This window comes from Vicugna pacos, chromosome X, assembly GCF_048564905.1.
Source record: "Vicugna pacos chromosome X, VicPac4, whole genome shotgun sequence".
Taxonomy (NCBI): Eukaryota; Metazoa; Chordata; class Mammalia; order Artiodactyla; family Camelidae; genus Vicugna; species Vicugna pacos.
This window is the reverse complement of record NC_133023.1, coordinates 109,689,589-109,707,596: the sequence shown is the minus strand read 5'-3', so window position 1 is coordinate 109,707,596 and position 18,008 is coordinate 109,689,589. Positions and strand designations below refer to the sequence as shown.

General features: G+C 42.9%; 1 protein-coding gene across 3 annotated transcripts in view; it reads right to left on the bottom strand.

The window, feature by feature from the left end:
• Positions 1–3,209: 3,209 nt before the first annotated feature.
• Positions 3,210–18,008, bottom strand: part of AMOT (angiomotin) — a 61,131-nt gene continuing 46,332 nt past the window's right edge. For all 3 annotated transcript variants that reach the window (XM_015248827.3, XM_015248828.3, XM_006215426.4), the window contains 5 exons: positions 17,551–17,741; positions 10,164–10,286; positions 9,163–9,395; positions 7,297–8,022; positions 3,210–6,970 (listed from right to left, as the gene is read on the bottom strand). In XM_015248827.3, coding sequence (XP_015104313.1) covers positions 6,873–6,970; positions 7,297–8,022; positions 9,163–9,395; positions 10,164–10,286; positions 17,551–17,741 — 1,371 coding nt within the window. In that variant the 3' untranslated portion in view covers positions 3,210–6,872. The remainder of the gene's footprint in view (positions 6,971–7,296; positions 8,023–9,162; positions 9,396–10,163; positions 10,287–17,550; positions 17,742–18,008) is intronic.

Below are 18,008 nucleotides of genomic sequence, written 5' to 3'. Positions count from 1 at the left end.
TATGAACTATATTTGCTGCTGAATAAATATAAAATTTGTTGCTAAATAGATATAATAAAAGAGTAGAGCAAGGGTGAACATGGCAGATCAGTTACTATGCTATTGAAATAGTCTAGGTGAAAAATAGTGATAGCTTAAAATAGGTGGTTGGCAGTAGAGTTGGAGAGTAGTGAATGGTTTTATGATTTCTTTTGTTAAGATCAGTGATGGATTAGATATCAGCTATGAGGGAGAGGGAAGTGTCAGTCATGACTCATGAGTTCCTGGCTCATGATGAGAGACTGAGGTTTTAATGGGTACGGATGATTTGAAAGTTCATGAGGTCCAGATCAGGTAGGTCAGGGCTAAATACTTAGGAGGAAATGGGGGCATCAAAAGACTTTGAAGTCTCTTGGAAGTCAAAAGGCAGATAGAGTGGGAAGAGGAGAACCAGGAGGGTGGAAGACAGTGGCTAGAGAGTGGGGTACTGGTGTATGTGACTTCTGTGGTGGAGCAGTTCTGCATGATGACAAAATCTGGGTTAGCCATGGGCACAGCAGATTCAAGTGGAATGGATGTAGCAGTCTGTGGCTTTGGAAAGGGCTGATAGGGCAGGATGCTAACTGGGTCTTTGTACCTGGAGAGAATAACTGTGATCTGGGAGCCACCATCATCAGTGCACTTAGCATAGTGACCAAATCGGTAGAGGAGAGGAAACAAGGAACAGATGAATGACAGACTCTAAAGGAGCTGGAGCTTTTTCTACGAGTGGAGGAGGAGTAGTAGCTTAGAACCTGCTTGGGTGGCCTTCAAAGAAAATATCTTCCCCTTTGATATGTGAATTATGGGAGGATGAACTCCTCCATTTTTTGAGACTTTAAGTTTCAGTTTAAGGCAAGAGTTGTGGTATCAAAGTTTTGTTAAGCAGCAAAGCACAAACACACTATCATTTTGATTGGTTGGTGGGTTAGACATTTTGGTTCCAAGAGTAGCACTTTAAATTTTTCATTATTAAAAAATGTCATCTTTATGCATACTTAAATATTTTGGGGTGAAATGCTATGATGTCTGAGATGTGCTTCAAAACAATATAGGGTGGATGTGTAGGGGAGATAAATAAAGCAAGACTTGCCATATGTTGACAATTGCTGAAGCCCAGTAATGGACACATGGAAGTCCCTTATACCATTCTGGTTTTGTGCAAATTTGAATTGTTCTTTGATAAAAAGTTAAATGAACCACTTCATCTCTATAGATTTGGCCCATTGTTTTGACTGGCCTTTCTATATTCTCACTTTGTGAAGTTCTCTTATCCCGTCTCCAGGAGGTCCACAGGGAGAGGTATTTATCCTCATTTTACTGATAAACTTCTTTGATTCTGTTAAGGGATGTATCCAAAGATAAACATCTGTTTAGCAGCAGATTTAGGACTAGAACTCCATGTTTTGACTTTTGACCAGTGTGTTCTACCACCTAATTGAGTGAGTTTTTAAGTTTCCATTAAGAGGTTGTTAAAATTCAGAGTAGTTCTCTACAGACTTTGATCTTGGAAACATAGTCTTCATTTGATGGCATGTCTGACAAAGTGAAATTGCCTTGTACGTACTATTTCTTCTGCATGGAATGTTCGTCCCCATGACCTAGTTCATCAGGGTAACACCTGTGCATCCTTCAAAGCTCAGTTTAGATCCTCCCACACACATACACTCTCTGTTCCATCCCATCATTCCCTCCTTTGTCCTAGTTCTGTATCTTGTTCACTGTTCCCATTTCACACATCACAATGAATCGTAAATGTGTCTATGTGTGCGTGCGCACGTGTGTGTGTGTGTGTGTGTGAGTGTGGTTTTCTCTGATAAACTAGAATCATGGACTGTATTTTTTATAACTTTGGGGCCCTGTACACAATGGCAACGTGGAATATGTAGTTATTCAACAACTCTTGCACATGCCTAAAACCTTCGGTAGAGACAGTAGCAAATGAAAAAACATGGAAGCCAAAATAAATACCCTGGGCTTGGCCAGTTTGTGCATCTGAGGAGGAAGTAGTTGGATGTGGTATGAAACTTTGGTGTTGTGGGAAACATTTTTCTTTTTGGAAACTAAGTCCTGTCATTTGAGGGTCTTCATTCAAATACCAGGGTGACTGCCAATTATTGTAGAAAGTATTCTAAGACCAAATCGCCTATCCTTTTTTCCTCCAATAAAAAACTTCCTGTGGGATAAGATGGTGGTAGAGAAAGCAAGAAGTAGGGAGTGCTTTTTTCTGCAATGTGTAACTCATAGACTGTGCAGATCACTTACCATGGAGGGGAGGCCCACACGATGGAATGTGAAGTTCCACACAGATAATAAGATCAGTTATAATACTGGAGAGTATGTAGGAATGCTCCTACCATGCGGTCTTAGTCACTTTTGAAGGAATACTTGCTTTTTCTCTTCACACGTGATGGCTCTTTAAGAATTAGGCATGATATATTTCTAAAAGGAATACTTTGCAAAGCTTTGTGAGAAGGTGTGTCCTAAAAAAGAGGAGTGGGCTTTCGCACGTACAGTTTTCAAAGTACTCATCATAAATATGGAGGGAATGTAGTCCAATTTAATTTTTAAAAAATCAAATTTAGAATTGAATGAATTCTAGACCCTCTCCCCATCCATTTTGCAACACCCATCAAGCCCAGTTTCACTGTGAAAAGTGTCATTTCAAAGCCTGTGGGATCTTAGTCTCCCCGGTCAGGCTGGGACTCAGTGGTAAAGAGGAGGAACAGAGAGGGCAGTGTAAAGGCAGCTTTAACATTTTCAGTGAAAAGAGCCAACTTGTTTGTGGTTTTGATTTGCTTTTAATAACAAGCTCCCTCAACCAAAACTGATGAATTGGCATAAGAACAAGGGTACAAAAGGAACATCAAGGGGCCTTCCAAAATACTAACCAAAGGATGAATTCTCTGCTTTGGGTGGTCATCATTTTATCCCTTGGAAGCAAGAGATAAAAAGATGCAAAGCTTTTAATATATGCTGCCGGAATATATAAAGGAACCGATTAGACCATGTGGCCCGTGGTGGTGGTGTCTTAAGACTTTATAATCACATTCCATACTTTAAGCAAATGCAAATTCTGCCACATGCTGCCCTTGAAAGGCAATTTCACTGCATACTGACTTGAAAGTAATCATGGTACAGCACAAATGAAGCCTCTGTTGGGTAAACACCAAAGCATTTTCCACACAGCATTGCATTTTAAAATAGCTAACTTTATTGTCAGTGAAAAGATAGGCACAAAGTGGATTCAAACCTGCTTAACTTTATTGGAACTAACTCAGTTGATTACAGAATGGGGTCTCAATCATTCTGGGGCCACATACATTTTTAAACCAAAGGTGATTCCTGTCTAGCCATCTGCCAACCCCAGCTATCCATTTTACAAACACAAGCCATCAATCACAAGGGAGGCCAGAAGGAGGTTTGATGGCTCCATGGAACCCATCGTTGCTACTGGAAAAAAATAAACAAACTCCCAACACTTGTCCAACTGATGATGGATGGTACTTGGAAGGTCTATTTCCAAGATCATGGCGGGCTGAAATTGGTGGCAATTAGCCCATAGCTGATGCCTTCCTTTGAAAACATGTTCAGTAAGAATGCACACATGTTAAGCAACACATTCCATATGTGAATGAGCGATTGCGATACTAGGAGATTGTATGGCTAACAGATATGAGAATAGAATTTATAAAAGTTAGTGTATATGTATACACTTGAAGCTGCCGCATCATGAGAGTTTAGGCTCTTCGTAAAAAGTAGTTTGCACAATCAGTTTGTTCCTTTTCCAATTGTCCCCACCCAACTGCGTAACAAGAAAAAGAGCACGATGGGTCCCTTGGTGTGTTTCCTATGGCAGATGATGGCAGGTATTTCAGGATCTTGCTATCCTGTTATCCTGAAGCTCAAAAGCAGCACTGAAAATAAATCCTTCATTAAAACAACAATCGAGATACATGATCTTAAAAGAAAGCTCAAGCTAGTCTTATTTAATAAAAAAATTGTTACTAGGAATTTTATATCAAGTAAAGTTTGTTCTAATGAAGTTTTTCTGTACATGGGACACTGGTGTACAATTGACTTAGAAGGTCCCCAGAGACCACCAGGCAGTACAAATTAAGACAACAAGGTCACCCTCCTGTCCTGAGGTGCCAGTAAAATGCATAGATAGATGGGAGTCCAGAAAGATCCCCCAAATGTTACATCCACACAATCGCGAAAGGGCGGCTAACTTGAGATTTCCCCCATAAACCTGAAAGTTTAAAATGACACCTAATAGAGATTTTCTGAAAAGGCTGAATCTCATCCTCGTAAACATAATACACTGACATGGGCTTCTTCCATCTCTTAGATGTACCATATTCTTTTAGCAAATTACCTGGGATTAAAAACTGAGCCAAGAGGGACTGCCTCTGGTGTGAGGGGCAGAGAAGTGGAAAGTTCCAAATAGGACTTGGCCAAGAACTTCCTGTTTTCTCCCAAGTATATGAGTCTAAAGAGATGGCTGCCACACAGTGTGGAATGTATGACATTTGTCACCTTACAGAATGTGATGAAAATGATGGCTCCCAGAGCTAGCAAAAATTCTGGCAATGTGTTGTAACTGCAAAAGGAGTAGATGAAAGCTTTCTTTTTCTTTTTTAAAAATTTATTTGGCTAGAAAGTAGTAGTCCCGAAGTTTGCTACTTTCTGCTTTTATTATTTGAGAGTTTTTTTTTCCTTATAGACTACAGGGTAGTATGAGTGAGTATTAACACAACTGCCCTTTTAATTTCTATTTGGGATTCACTTGATGACTGAGGATTGATATGTAGGATGATTAGTTCATTATTGGAAATGTCAAGACTGGCTGCAAATCACATCACCTTCCCTCCTATCTCTCTCCCACCACGTACAAAATCATTCCTTTTAGGAACGACACAAGAATACTGCTAAACACACCATGTCTGTACTCCCAGAGGAAGCCTGTAAGATGATCCTCTTGCTATAGGAAGTAGTGAACTTGATTGATTTCTTAGGGGGGATGTTTCATGTGACTCAGTGTTGAAATAAGGATCAGGAAAGGGAAAACCTTGCAAAAGGCACTGCAGGAGAGGCAAGATCGGAATTTAGAACCCTGGACTAACTACTCAAGCCAGGGACATTTTCCAAAATGCATATGCCCTGGACCGTGTCAATGTCTTTTCTTAAAATGGGGCTTTTTGTACATAAGGATTTCCCCAAATAAGCATGGTAATTGGCAGAGTGGAAAGGTGTGTTGTGTGATCTAGAAACAGTTACTTAACCTCTCCAGGTCTCAGATTCCTCATTACTAAAATGAGGGGGTAGGGCTATACTGCTAAAGTTCCTTGCAGCCACTATGCCTCACAACGTAATATATCAGGCCTACTCTTCTATTAATTTCGTTTCTAACTAACGTATCCCCAAACCTCTACCCCCCACCCTTACCTAACAACCCCCACTCCCCTCACCTCCCCATACCCCTGAAAACTGATCTTAATGACATTGTGGATTTGTCACCTTAATGAAGGGCAGAGAGGTGACACAGAGCAGAGACCTGTGGCAACAGGCAGCCCTTCCATGTCCCCGGAGGCAGCCCTAAGGCAGAGCTTGGAGCCATGGCCTCTTTGGTCCCTGCCCATGTGTGCAGTTCCTGCTGTTCTCCCAAGGCATTCCAAGATGGAGTCACTGGCAGTGAGAAGAGGTAGCTGCCACAGCCCCTCCCCACCCGACTGCAGCATAGCACTTTGGGCTTCTGATGCATTTCCCTTGGAGGTGATACGCAAAGATACCGTTTAAGATGTTTGCTAAGAATTTGGGAAAACCACATGAGTTATTTCAAAGTAGTCATCAGAAATTCAAAGCATTCAACCCGTCAACAAAAATGCTTCCTCATTTTGCAAATTGGCAATTTGAGACTAGGGACACAGCCAGTGAATTTGTGCTGGAGAAGAAATAAACACTAGGCAGAATGGTCTCCGGAAAGGCAAGCGAGCTGTGTTCCTGGCTACACACAGACCACGTAAGTCTGCATACAGCACTTCATGCAACTCTCCATCAAGGCCTCTGATGGTCTAACTCCCTAAGAGAGAGGAAGTTGTACATCATTCAGCTAATTGACTCTCCTAGCATCTGAAAGCAATATATTAATTCTCCAAGTGCATAAATTACTCCAGAGTATATATATGAATGTATGAACCTCCACGAGGGAACCAAAAGAATCCACTTCCAAAGCACCACTGAAATAAAGATAAACACAATCCCCTGGCCCAGGGTAGCTGGGAAATTGGGAGGGAAAATTAGCTCCAGCACCCTTCCACACCCCAATACTCCCTACCTTTTCTCCAGTTTACGTGGCTCCTAAAACTACTCCCTTTCGTGAGCCCAAGATGAGAGCTCTCTCTGGATGCTGCCTAGATGGTAACTATACAAAACAGCACACACGCAAATTCTCTCCAGCTTCCCACTTCTGAACTACATGTTACACACTGTCTTCCAAACATACTGTGCTCTTCAATAAAAGAATGATCTGGAATATGGAAATGCTAAACAAATTTCAGCATTGAAAACATTGATGTAGATCTAGCTATCAACAGTCCCAGTATTTGTATAAATCCAAACAATAAACTTCAGAGCACATTCTGATTGATCTGGCTTTAGAGTACTCTCTAAGTGTACCAGAATAGACTGGAGTTCAAATGGTGTCACCTAAGTACTATGTTGTTTCAATAAAAAGTCCCTTTAAAAAACATCCCACCCCAACCCTTGTCCTCACCCTCAAAATAAGAACAAACAAAAGGGAAAAATGATAAAAAGCATTCTTGCTGATAAACTGCAGCTCCGGATTAGGCCATTTAGATGAGATATTCCACCATCTCTGCGTCAGGCTCTTGTCCCAGGATCTGAATGGGAGCTTTTCTTTCCAGAGTATTGGAGTGGAAAACAGGGCCATCTACGTGGAAATAAGGGGCGAGAAAACACTTAGGGACAAGGTAAAAAGTTACATGTTAGAAATAGCTTGAGAGCCCCCATCAAGCCAATGGCAAAGTGAGATTTGCTCGCTCCCTTCCCCTTCTTGTTCAACTGAGCATTTACTTCTACTGGGAGAATGGCCTTGACTCATCCCTGTTCCTATCCTGGAGAAGTCACAGACTCTCTGCCCTTATCTCTTCTGATTAATCTGCTTTAGAACTCTGGCCAAGTGATCAACTGTGCCTACGCAGCAGGTGCTGGCAACCAAATCTGTGATTCCGGGCAGAACCCACAGAGAATTATTACCTGTCTTATCTGGATTGCAGCTCAGACTTGGTATAGACAAACGACGGGGTCCCGAACCAGCAGCTGGACTTGCAGGAGCCTCAGCCTGAGCCAAAGCTGGAGTTGAAGCTGGAGCTGGAGGAGCAGCCGCAGCCGGAGCTGGAGTTGATGCCTGAGTCTGAGCCGGAGCAGAAGCCTGAGCCACTGCTGGAGCCGGAGCCGGAGCCGGAGCTGGAGCCGGAGCTGGAACCGGAGCCGGAGCAGCTGGAGCAACCTGAACAGCAGCAGCGGCGGCAGCAGGAGCAACAGCAGCAGCAGCAACAGCAGAGGCGGCAGCAGCTGGAGTCGGAGCAGCAGCAGCTGGAGAAACAGCAGCAGCGAGCGCAGCAGCAGCAGCAGTAGTGGCCGGAGACGGGGCGGCAGCGGCGGCGGCAGCGGTGGGAGCAGCAGCAGCCACAGCCACTGGAGCAGCAGCTACCATGGTGGTGGTGTTGGTGGCAGCGGTGGCAGTGTTGGTGGCAGCGTTGGCAGTGATGGCGGCAGCAGTGGCGGCAGCAGCAACTGGAGCAGGAACAGAGATTGGAGCGACAGCTGCGGTTTTGTTCGGTTCCGCTCCCCTTTCCGTTTGGGTGCTGCAGTCTCGGCTGCCGGTCTTGGAGTGACCCGAGAGCAGGGGAGTTGAGGGCGGCACAGGCGACGGCGTGGAAGGGACAGACTCAGCGCGGTAGTCTCCACCCAGGAGGAGACCTGCAAAGCAAAGAGGGAAAGAGGTTAGAAAACTATATACTAGTCACATACAGACACCCGACTGCGTCTTCTCCCTCGTGGGAGGTTCGGGAGAAATATGAGTGGTTCCACATTCTTTACTTTTGCCTCCAGTGAACCCAGGTATCAGTTTGTCAGGCCCTTCCCACTACGGTTAAGTTTCTTTCACACTTGCCAGATCCCTTCTGGTTCTCATTCTCCACCCCCCAGCACGGTATACTAAACCTTTAAGTGTCCTGACTATCTGTTTTGATTTTTTCTCCAATGGTGATTGATTTCCACTGAGCTGTTAGAATGCTTCTACTCAGTTCCACATATAACCAACGCCATTCATTACCAGACAGCTGGAAAGGATCAGGGAAAGAAGTCTGTGGTCACAGATGAGGATGAGAGTAACCGTGTAATCTAAGGTTCTAATCATGACCATGGTCCTCCAAATACCTACCCTAACCAAAGGACACTGTAAGTGTCAGACGGCCAAGAAAGGTATTAGAAGCAACTAAAAGAGCTAAAATAAAAATATATATAGCTTATTTCCTCAGGCTCTAAAAATGTTCCTCGTGGTATCCACAATACTTCTGGGGCTTTGATTAGAGGGGAAGGAATGGAGAGGAATGGAATGAAAAAGTACATTCTGTTCTCATCTCAGATCATTCTGGTAATGAAAACCTGCCACCCAGCTCCATTTAGCTTAACTAGAACTCTGTGTATTCCTATTATATGGGGGGAAAGAACACAGAAAAGGCTGGAAGTCTACAATTTTGAATGACACAAAGGCCACATGGGCTTTGGACAAAGACAAAAGGTCCCGCACGGCAAAGGCCAAAGCTGAGAATTTTTAAGAGGAAATTGAAGTTATTTTCCTTCCCACCCAAATAGAACTCAGGATTCTTATCATCTAAGGCCTTGGCTTCAACCGGTGTTCTCTCAGTGAGACATCAGAGGGTGGAAGGCACTCCTAAATATGCAGCTAGCCTCTCAGGGGCACAAAAAGCCGACCTGCTATATCGTCTTCTCTAGAATTGGGACCATCACTCCTTTTCATTGCCACGTGAGCATGTATCTTAATCAGGGCTCTCTGTAAAATGTGTCTCTTTAACCTTCCTTATTTACTGTCCTTACCTAGGCTCCCCTTCCAGCTCTTGTCATCCCGCTTCTCTTCCATAATCGGGGTGCCAGTCAGGGTGGAAGAGTGGGAGAGCAAGCCTGATCCAGCATTGGAAATGGACATCAGAGACTTTGCTGGCCTCATGGATGACAGCTGCTCTGTCTTACTTGGCTCCTTCCGGGAACGCTGCTGGAGTACTTTGATCATGGCGTCCTTCTCAATAATCTGTGCATGGAGGGTCTTAATCCTAGGAGCCAAAGACAAAGAACATACAAAGAATGTATAAAACATTGTTGCCACCTCCAGGTTCTGGTCTCACTACCTAAATGGACTTTTGCTTCCATTATCTTTTCAACTAAAGGGTGATCTAATTATTTCTGAGTTGTAAGACAAAAGATAGTGTGCAACAACTTTGAATACCTTTCTGAGCACCCAAATGGGCACAGCGGAACATCCTAGAGTTGTTGCTTAAATCTTAGGAAGCCAAAGAAAAGTACGGGTGAAAAGAAAGGCTGTATATGAGAGAGAAAGCTGATATAGTGAAGAATCTGAGTCAATGAAAATGATGTATTGAGTGAGAAGACGAGAACTTCTAAGCATGGGCCACAACTTCGGCTGATAACTAAATGATCATGACTTTATAAGAGACATCAGATGCCCCATCTCTCAGTTTGAGTGGATATTCTACAGAGCACACTGTCGGACCACAGAGTTGAGGTGCAATGCTAGAAAGAATACCCCAGAATGTAAATATCAATAATTCAGTTCTGGCAGAGGGCAAATGGAAAGCAATTATAAGGCCAATGGGGAAAGCAGTATTACTTGGAATTCCAGTTAGTGGGAATGATCAAGGTAAAGGTCATTTGCATCTTAAATCAGGCTGGCAGGGAGGTGGGGGGAAAGCTGCATTATCAGGTTTCCATGTTGTGAATGAAGACGCTTCCCCTTCCATACTGACCTATCTAGTCTCCATACCAACTTCTCAGATCCACCAGAGTCAGACTGACATTTTTACCTGCCCTCCATGTCAAGGCAACGCTTGTTGGCCATCAAGATTTCTTCTTCCTCCTTCTGGATGCGAGCTTCTAGAGCTGTGTCATAGCTGGTGTTAGGAGAGTGGCTGATGACTGTTGTGTCCCTGGGAAGGAAAGTGGCAGTGATGATGATGGGAGGGCAACATAATTGATGAATCCTGCCTCCCTCCTAAGTCAAAGGTATTGCTGGAAAGCCCTACCCTGATATCAAACTTATAAGGAATGATTGGTTTCTGAGTGACTTACTAATAAGAATCTCCAAGAATGGGCAGGTACGGCTTTCAGAGCTAGACGAGGTTACTGACATGGACATAACTGCAAAAATCAGTGATAGATTCTATGAGAGGTAGAGAGGCTTGCCTTCAGAACTAGACAGATACCCCCCCCCAAAAGTTTTCAGCAGAGAGTCCCCTCAAGTTTTTAAATCATGGCCAGGCAATAGGAAGATATTTATATTTCTACTTTATATTACTATTTATATTATATATCAGATATTATATATCCCCACTTTATTTTCATGGCAGTCATGAAGGGGAAAAAGGCTAGACTTTGAAGGACGTCAGAGAATGTACTAAATAGCTATTGCTGGAGTCAATAGCAGTAAAGTCCACCTGAGTGCTAGAAACAAACTACAGACATGCCCACTGCAAAGACCAGGTAGGGCATGTAAGCTGAGTGAGAAGCAGAGCCTTTGAGTAAGTGCCATTTGATTCCTATCTCAGCTACATCTGAAACATTCTAGTGCCAAATCAGTGAGTGTCCCCAACTACGAGACTGTTCTCTCTTGCCAGAATCCCAAGTGCATGAAGGACCATCATGTTCCATCTGAAAGTGTTTCAGGCCATTGACTCAAAGAGTAATTAATAAGAACAGTGTGTGTGTGTGTGTGTGTGTGTGTGTGTGTGTTTTGAGAGAGAGAATGAGAGAAGAGAAGTTAGGGGAGGAGGGGGGAGGGTCTAGCCCATGGGTAAGGCTAATGTTTAAATAGCACAAGTCAAAGACATATGGGAACCCTATATCCTCCTGATAAGTGAGGTTGTACCTCTTTCTTTAGTCCATTTAGGGTTAGAGAAAGGAGAGAAGGGAATGAAGAAAACTGGATCTTATTTGAGTAACTTGAGGGACAGAAAAAGGGATTAGGAAGAATACTGATGTAATTATATTGGTCTTAAAGAAGACCAGACATAGGTTTCTCATAGGCTGAGAAAACAATGAACTGGCACTGCTGCATTTCTACTTCCTGTGAGAACGAAGATCTGCAGGAGAACTCCAGGCATCTTTTCTGCTGGCAGCTGGCCAAATTCTGTTAGCTTAGAGATTGTGACCAGTGCATATGGCAGTGAAGGGGCAGGGGAATGAAGAGGCAGAAAGTTGGCATTAAAGTTGGGGAGATTTGGTGAGCTTCTGCAAAGCTACTGTTCCCCCAAATACTGGCACCTCATATGCAAGGAGGAAACAATTTATCTGAATGATGAAATCATTGGAGAACAAGATGGGAAAGGACCACAGTGGCTTTCATCATTTGCTGGATTCAAAATATTTTACCATCTCGGAATTCTACACTTGGTCTAGTGCAGTTCTCTTACTTGGAATGGCCCCTGTGTCCCAAAGTACCCAAGAGAAGGCAGCACTGGGTAGTGTAGAGAGCACAGGCCCTGCTGATAGATCATACCAGGGGCAAGTTCCACTTTCCCGAGTACTCTGCCACGAACAAACCCTATGAGCTCAGGAAGTTGATTAACTGCTCTAAGCCTCAGTCTCCTCATTTGCAAAATTGAGATAATAATTATACCTAGATCTCATGGGATTTGGGGAGGGGGATAAAATAAATGTGTGCAAGTAAAACATACAGTGCCAGGCACAGCAAAAAAAGAAATTCAACAAAGTCATCTATTATTAAGAGAGAAAAGTGTAAGTAGAAGGAGAATAACATACAAGAGAGTATGAGTTGACTGGATTCCAGCTCTTGGTGTGATCCTGGAGGCAGTTCCTGCAGTGCGGAGTTCCAGTGTGATGGCGGACGCTTCAGAGCCAGGCCTCTTTAAAAAGTGCATGGTGTCTATGGACACCAGGGGCTTGAGCGTTCGGTTTGTCACTGGGGGAGTCAGTGCTGGCTTACTGCCACTTTCATTGCATAAAAGACCATTTTGGGGACACAGAGCCCTGCCAGCTAATTGATATGGACACTGTGAACTCCTCAGGAATGGAGCCTGAAAATGTGGGGCACTTAGTGAATTCCTATTGAACTGCCAGGGCAGCCTTCAACATTCGTCTTCCTTCTAGAAGCCAATGGCTTAGGCAGAAGCAAGCAGGCACAGCGTTTGAAGGAGCAACTCGACCTGCTAACTTCCAACACTCTGAGGCCATCCTTAAGCACATCAGTAATGAGATGCTGGGCTTGCAATTATGACCTACACACCCCAAACTGTATATCCCTGAATTTCATATCCTACATTCCAAATTCTTAAGTAAATGGTTTCCGACAACTGGCCCTCCAGCCATCCCTCTCCTTCGTCCGTCTGCCGAAGCCAGCCCTGTCACATTATTTACATCACTTTCTAGAATGTCACTCATGAGCTCCTAATTAAAACATCGAGTGGCCTTTTCAACTTCAAGACCATCTTTTCCTGAGAGTGGCACCCGTTTGTTTATTTAATATGTGAACCTGACCATGAGTGGAACACTGTGTTTGAAATTCCTGGGAGGCTGGAGGGTGGACGGACATGGATAAGACTAGTCCCCAACTGCAGGGAACTTGCAAGGGGAGAAAACAAAAAGTAAATAATTAACTATGACAGATATGAGTTTGGACTTTATTCCAATAGGCACTGAAGATTATTAGAGCTTTTCAAGGGGAATTAAGCGATCTGAGCTGTGTTTTAAGAAGATAGCATTATCTCTTTCTGAAATGTGATGGAGGGATTAGAGGAGCCATATCCTGGAATCGGGCGGACCAGTCAGAAAGGTTATAATCCCAGCGAGAGATATTGAAAACAGGGCCTGGTGAAGTGACAGGGGAAATGGGAACAGGCTACAGGAGGCAGAACTGCTAGAGCACGGAGACCATTTAAACGCGGGTGTTAGGGAGAGCGCAGAGCGAGCGAGGACTTTGTCGTTTCTAGTTCAAATGACCAGAAAAGATGGCATACTGCTGTTTTCTGTGATAGGAAACCAAGGAGATTGTTTTTTTGGAAAAATCCTATAATGGGTTTCTAAAAATATATTTTTATTGAGGTATAGTCAGTATAAAGGGTTTTGATTTCAGTTAGAGTGAAGTGAAAGTGTCTCATGAATTGCCAGATGACAATATCCAACAAGTTGTTGAAAATTCTAACTTTAATCTCATCGATGGCAGAGTTACTATTTGAAGCTCTAGTATAAGACAAGATGATGAAGACAGAAGGTACAATGAGAAGAAAACTGAGAATGGAACCCGAGAAAGGCCTCCACAGTGAAAGACTAGGTAGACGTGTAACGTGTGAGACCAGCTGCTACCTCTGCTCTCCCTTTCTCTTACTTCCTTCTTTTCCAGATTTAGTTTGCCCCAAGTAAAAGCATAACATTGCACATCTGGAGAAAGGTAACAACCTGATTCAGTAAATGCAAAGGAATACATTACATGGTTGATCAGATGTGTTACTTTTTTATCTTTTCTCTGCTATTCAGAAATAAATCACCACTTGTGAGCTGAAACAAAAACCCTGCATTGCCAAGTCGGTTTTTCTGACATGAACTCCCACTTGGTAGTAATTCCCCTCATGTATATTAAGCATCTAGAGAGGAATCTCTAGGAACACAATAATATGAAGCTATAATATAGGCCACGTTATGGTCATTATTTATAATATTTCTAAGCAACTAAATAATAAGCCTCAAATAGTAACTCTCAAACAGGTAATAATCCCTATTTCACCATCTCTGAAATCACCCTTTTTAGGAGGCAGCAGAGTGCAGTGGTTAAGGTGTCAAAAGTGTAGATTTAAGTCCTGGTTCTTCTGCCTCTCAGAAGCTGTGTGATCTTGGGGGAATTGCTTAACCTGTCTGTGCCTGTTTCCTCATCTGTAGAATGGATACTAGTGTACTTATCTCAAAGAATTATTGTGAAGATAAGCAATAATTGTAAAGTGCTCGGAAAAGTACTTTATACAGTAAACACTACGTGGGATTTCTTGCATCGAGAGCTTTCCCCTTGAAAAAAGTTGCTTTGTAGAATCAAAGTTCTGGAAAGGGTATAAATACGCAACTTAACATGTCATCTCACCTGGGGAAAGAGAGCTGCCTATTCTTATATTAAAATATGTATTTTATTATTCATAATGGCCAAACACCGGAAATCCATAAATCCATCAAGTGGATGGATAAACTGTGGTACATCCATGCTATGGAACACTACTCAGCAAGAGAAAGGAGTAACCTATTGATGCACGCATTAACTTAGAGGAAGCTCAAAATAACTATGCTAAGTGAACGAAATCAAACAAAAAGAGTACATATGATATGACTCTTTTTATATAACATTTTAGAAAAGACCAAATTATAATGACAAAAAAGCAGATATTGCCTTGGTCAGACATAGGAGGAAGGATTTGAGTTAAAGGGGCATAAGGACACTGTAGAATGTGTCCTCTCTCTTCATTCTGGTGGTGGCTATGTTATTGTATACAATTACCGAGATTCATCAAACCATTAAATAGGTGGTTTTTTAATATGTGAATAATACTTCAATTGAAAAAAATCTATAGCTACCATTGATACCACCCAAGCAACATTTCCTAATTGTGCAACCTGTTATTTACCTACGAGCTGTTCCAATAGGAATATATTCAGTTTGGGATACCAGCAGAATACACAGAAACCAAGCAGGACATTAAAATGTGGCACTAGATTTAGAGATTCAAGTTACAGAGTTAGAAATCATTTCCTTCCTTCTTTTACTTTTTTCTTTCACCTTCCTCCCTTTTTCTTCCTTCTTTCCTTCCTTCATTACTCAAACATGTTGAGCACTTTCCATCTGTAGCCAATATTCTAGGCACTTGAAAATTACTTTGGAAGAAAATAAGATGTAAAGCTTTTACTACAGAAAGAGGCAAAGAGCAGAACCTTGGTCAATACATTTAGGGTTGGGAGGAGGGAAAGTGAAACCATTGGACAGAAAAGAAATGGCAAGAGATGTTGGAAGGGAAGGCAGAAGAACCCACAGTTTCTGCAATGATGTTTTCTGAATGTTACTTTCCAAATCTGAAATCAAAGAAAGAAAGAAAGAAAGAAAGAAAGAAAGAAAGAAAGAAAGAAAGAAAGGAAGGAAGGAAGGAAGGAAGGAAGGAAGGAAGGAAGGAAGGAAACTGATCTCTGTGGCAGAATATACAAGGCACTATCTTTGGAAAAATAGCATAAGCTTAGAAAAAGAAGGGTCTGGAGGAATCACCTCATCCAATTCTCTCATTTTACAGGAATTTGAATACAATCTCTCCATCTCTCCTGTGGGTTGTATTAATAGGCATGCAAAAGGTACACAGTCCAGATACAGAATGTTTGTCTGGGGAACTATTACAAAGTGTTCCTACTAGGTGGGAACTGGCTGCTTTTTTATCTATTAAATGATAAGCATGCACATGTTACTGAAAACAGTGATTCCATGGAAACTTTCTACCTGGTGATTTGAAGGAAGTCAATTTAAATTAAAAATTTTTTATGGGAGGCAACAGCTTCTGGAAAGAAATCCATCTGAAAGGAAGTTCTCCCAACATTCAAAACTTTCCAGGGAGGAAGAAAGGGGGTAGTTTCTTTACACAAGGTCCCCAGTGACAACCTCCTAGTTTTCCTGCATTTTGACCTGGAGTCTCTCCTGAAGTCAGTTTCAGCAGCGAACCTCTCAGCACCAAGAACCCTGGCTTTCCAATATTTTCTCACACCGCACACCTTCATGAGCAAGATCATTCTAAGTTTCTGCCCAAAGATGACAAAATTGCCCTGTATCTCCCTTTCAGTGTTAGGGTTTCCTGAATAAATGCTAAACAAACACTGGGCACAGGTTTTCTTGGGAACCAGCAGCTAAAATTACACTTCATTCTGCTTCTAATCTGCCTACAAGATGCCTTCTCGACCATCTTCTAGCACAGCTGGGGTTTCTGTGTACTCTCTTACTACACTGTTCTCAGAAAACAAAGACAAGGAAGCTTAAGCCCATGAGGACCTCAAAATCACGGCACAGGCATTTTCAACCTGTTTAAGGTTTATAGGGGATATCTGGAGACAGACAGAGCCTGTTGGAGAAATGTAAGAGGTCTTCCTGGAGAATTGGGAGGTTTACAAACCACCAGTCCAGCTCTTAAGCACTGATCTCCCTCTGATTTGGCATGAGAAGGACCCAAAAATAAATGTATCCACCGCCCCCTTCACACTCATACCCAGCCCAAATTTGGCAAGTGCTCCCAGACTCGACCGGCTCACTGCATTTAGGAGAATGTTAACAAATAACATGATGGTTTTTAAAAACTTTCTGAATAGAGACCTGTCTGGGCGCAATATGCTGTAGTGCGCCTTAGCTCCCTAACTCCAGACCATGGCTGTCTGTATCTCCAACAATCCACGTCATCTCCTGACTTGAATTTAGTGTTTGCTCTTTCTTTCTTTCCCAACTTTGATTATGAACAGCAGGAAGACAAACTGGATAAGAGCACTGTGTCCTCCAGAGACCAATAATAAATGTTTATAATGTGAAAAGGGGAACATGTAAAAGGCAAAAAAAATCAAAAAGCCTCCTGCCACTTTCTCTCTCTTACCAAATGGAATGTGACTGCTTACATGTGATGAATTCATGGACACAGAGAATGTGGGCTTCAAATATAGACCTTCTCAAAGGGCAGGGATGGATTCATGTTCAGTACAGCCTTCGGCATACCTTGGCTGAGCCAGAGCTATCAAATGGCAGTAGCCACTCCTGAGTGACATTTAGTTTCTGAGTGGCATTTTTCTGAGGGAAGCTTTCACTCTAGTGCTGGGCCTAAACAACGAAATCTACGTATGTGCCTGAAAGAATCTGTGGCCCTGGGGAAGAAGGTGTGCACACGTTGGGTTGATCTCTCTGTAATTGTTCTCGCTCCCAAGGAAAGCTGAGCTAGGATTCCAGTAAGTTCATAAGTAACTTTAATTTTCAAATCCCTGACCCTCTGCCCTCTTAGTCGTTCAGTCTCTGTATAACCAGATGAAACACACACACACACACACACACACACACACTTAAGCAGAAACTGAGAAAAAAGAAACAGAATATTATGGGGAAAAACACTGGAAAAACTCTGAATCAGTCAGTTTTCTGTTCCCCCTGCCATCCATGCCCTTCAGGCCGTGACTCTCCCAGCTACATACCTCTGAGCAGCTACAGTGGCCGCAGCATCCAGAGCAAAATGTCTCATCACATTCTCCTCCAAATACTTCTGCTCCCACTTAGTCATATCAGCCTCCAGGGCCAGGATCCTCTCCTCCTTCTCACGGAGGAGCTCCATCAGTGCGGCAGCATTGTACTCTGAGACGTTGGTGGGCTGAGAGTTGCCCTGGCGCTGTTGGGGGAGATGCCGACACCCCTCAGGTTAGTGAGAGAACCACGGTAGCCAAGTCCCATCTGAAGACCCCTTTTTCTTGGAAAAGATTACTGCCCAAGCCACTTCTGTTTGGATTCCGATTCAGAAGCAAGAGGAATTCAGATTTCCTCCTAAGGCCATAGGACTTTCTATCTTGAGCCTGAGTAGGAGACTCCCCTTGCCACAGCAAATTGTCACGCTGCTCAGAAAGTGGATCAATGGTTTAAAAAGCACTATTCCTACCTG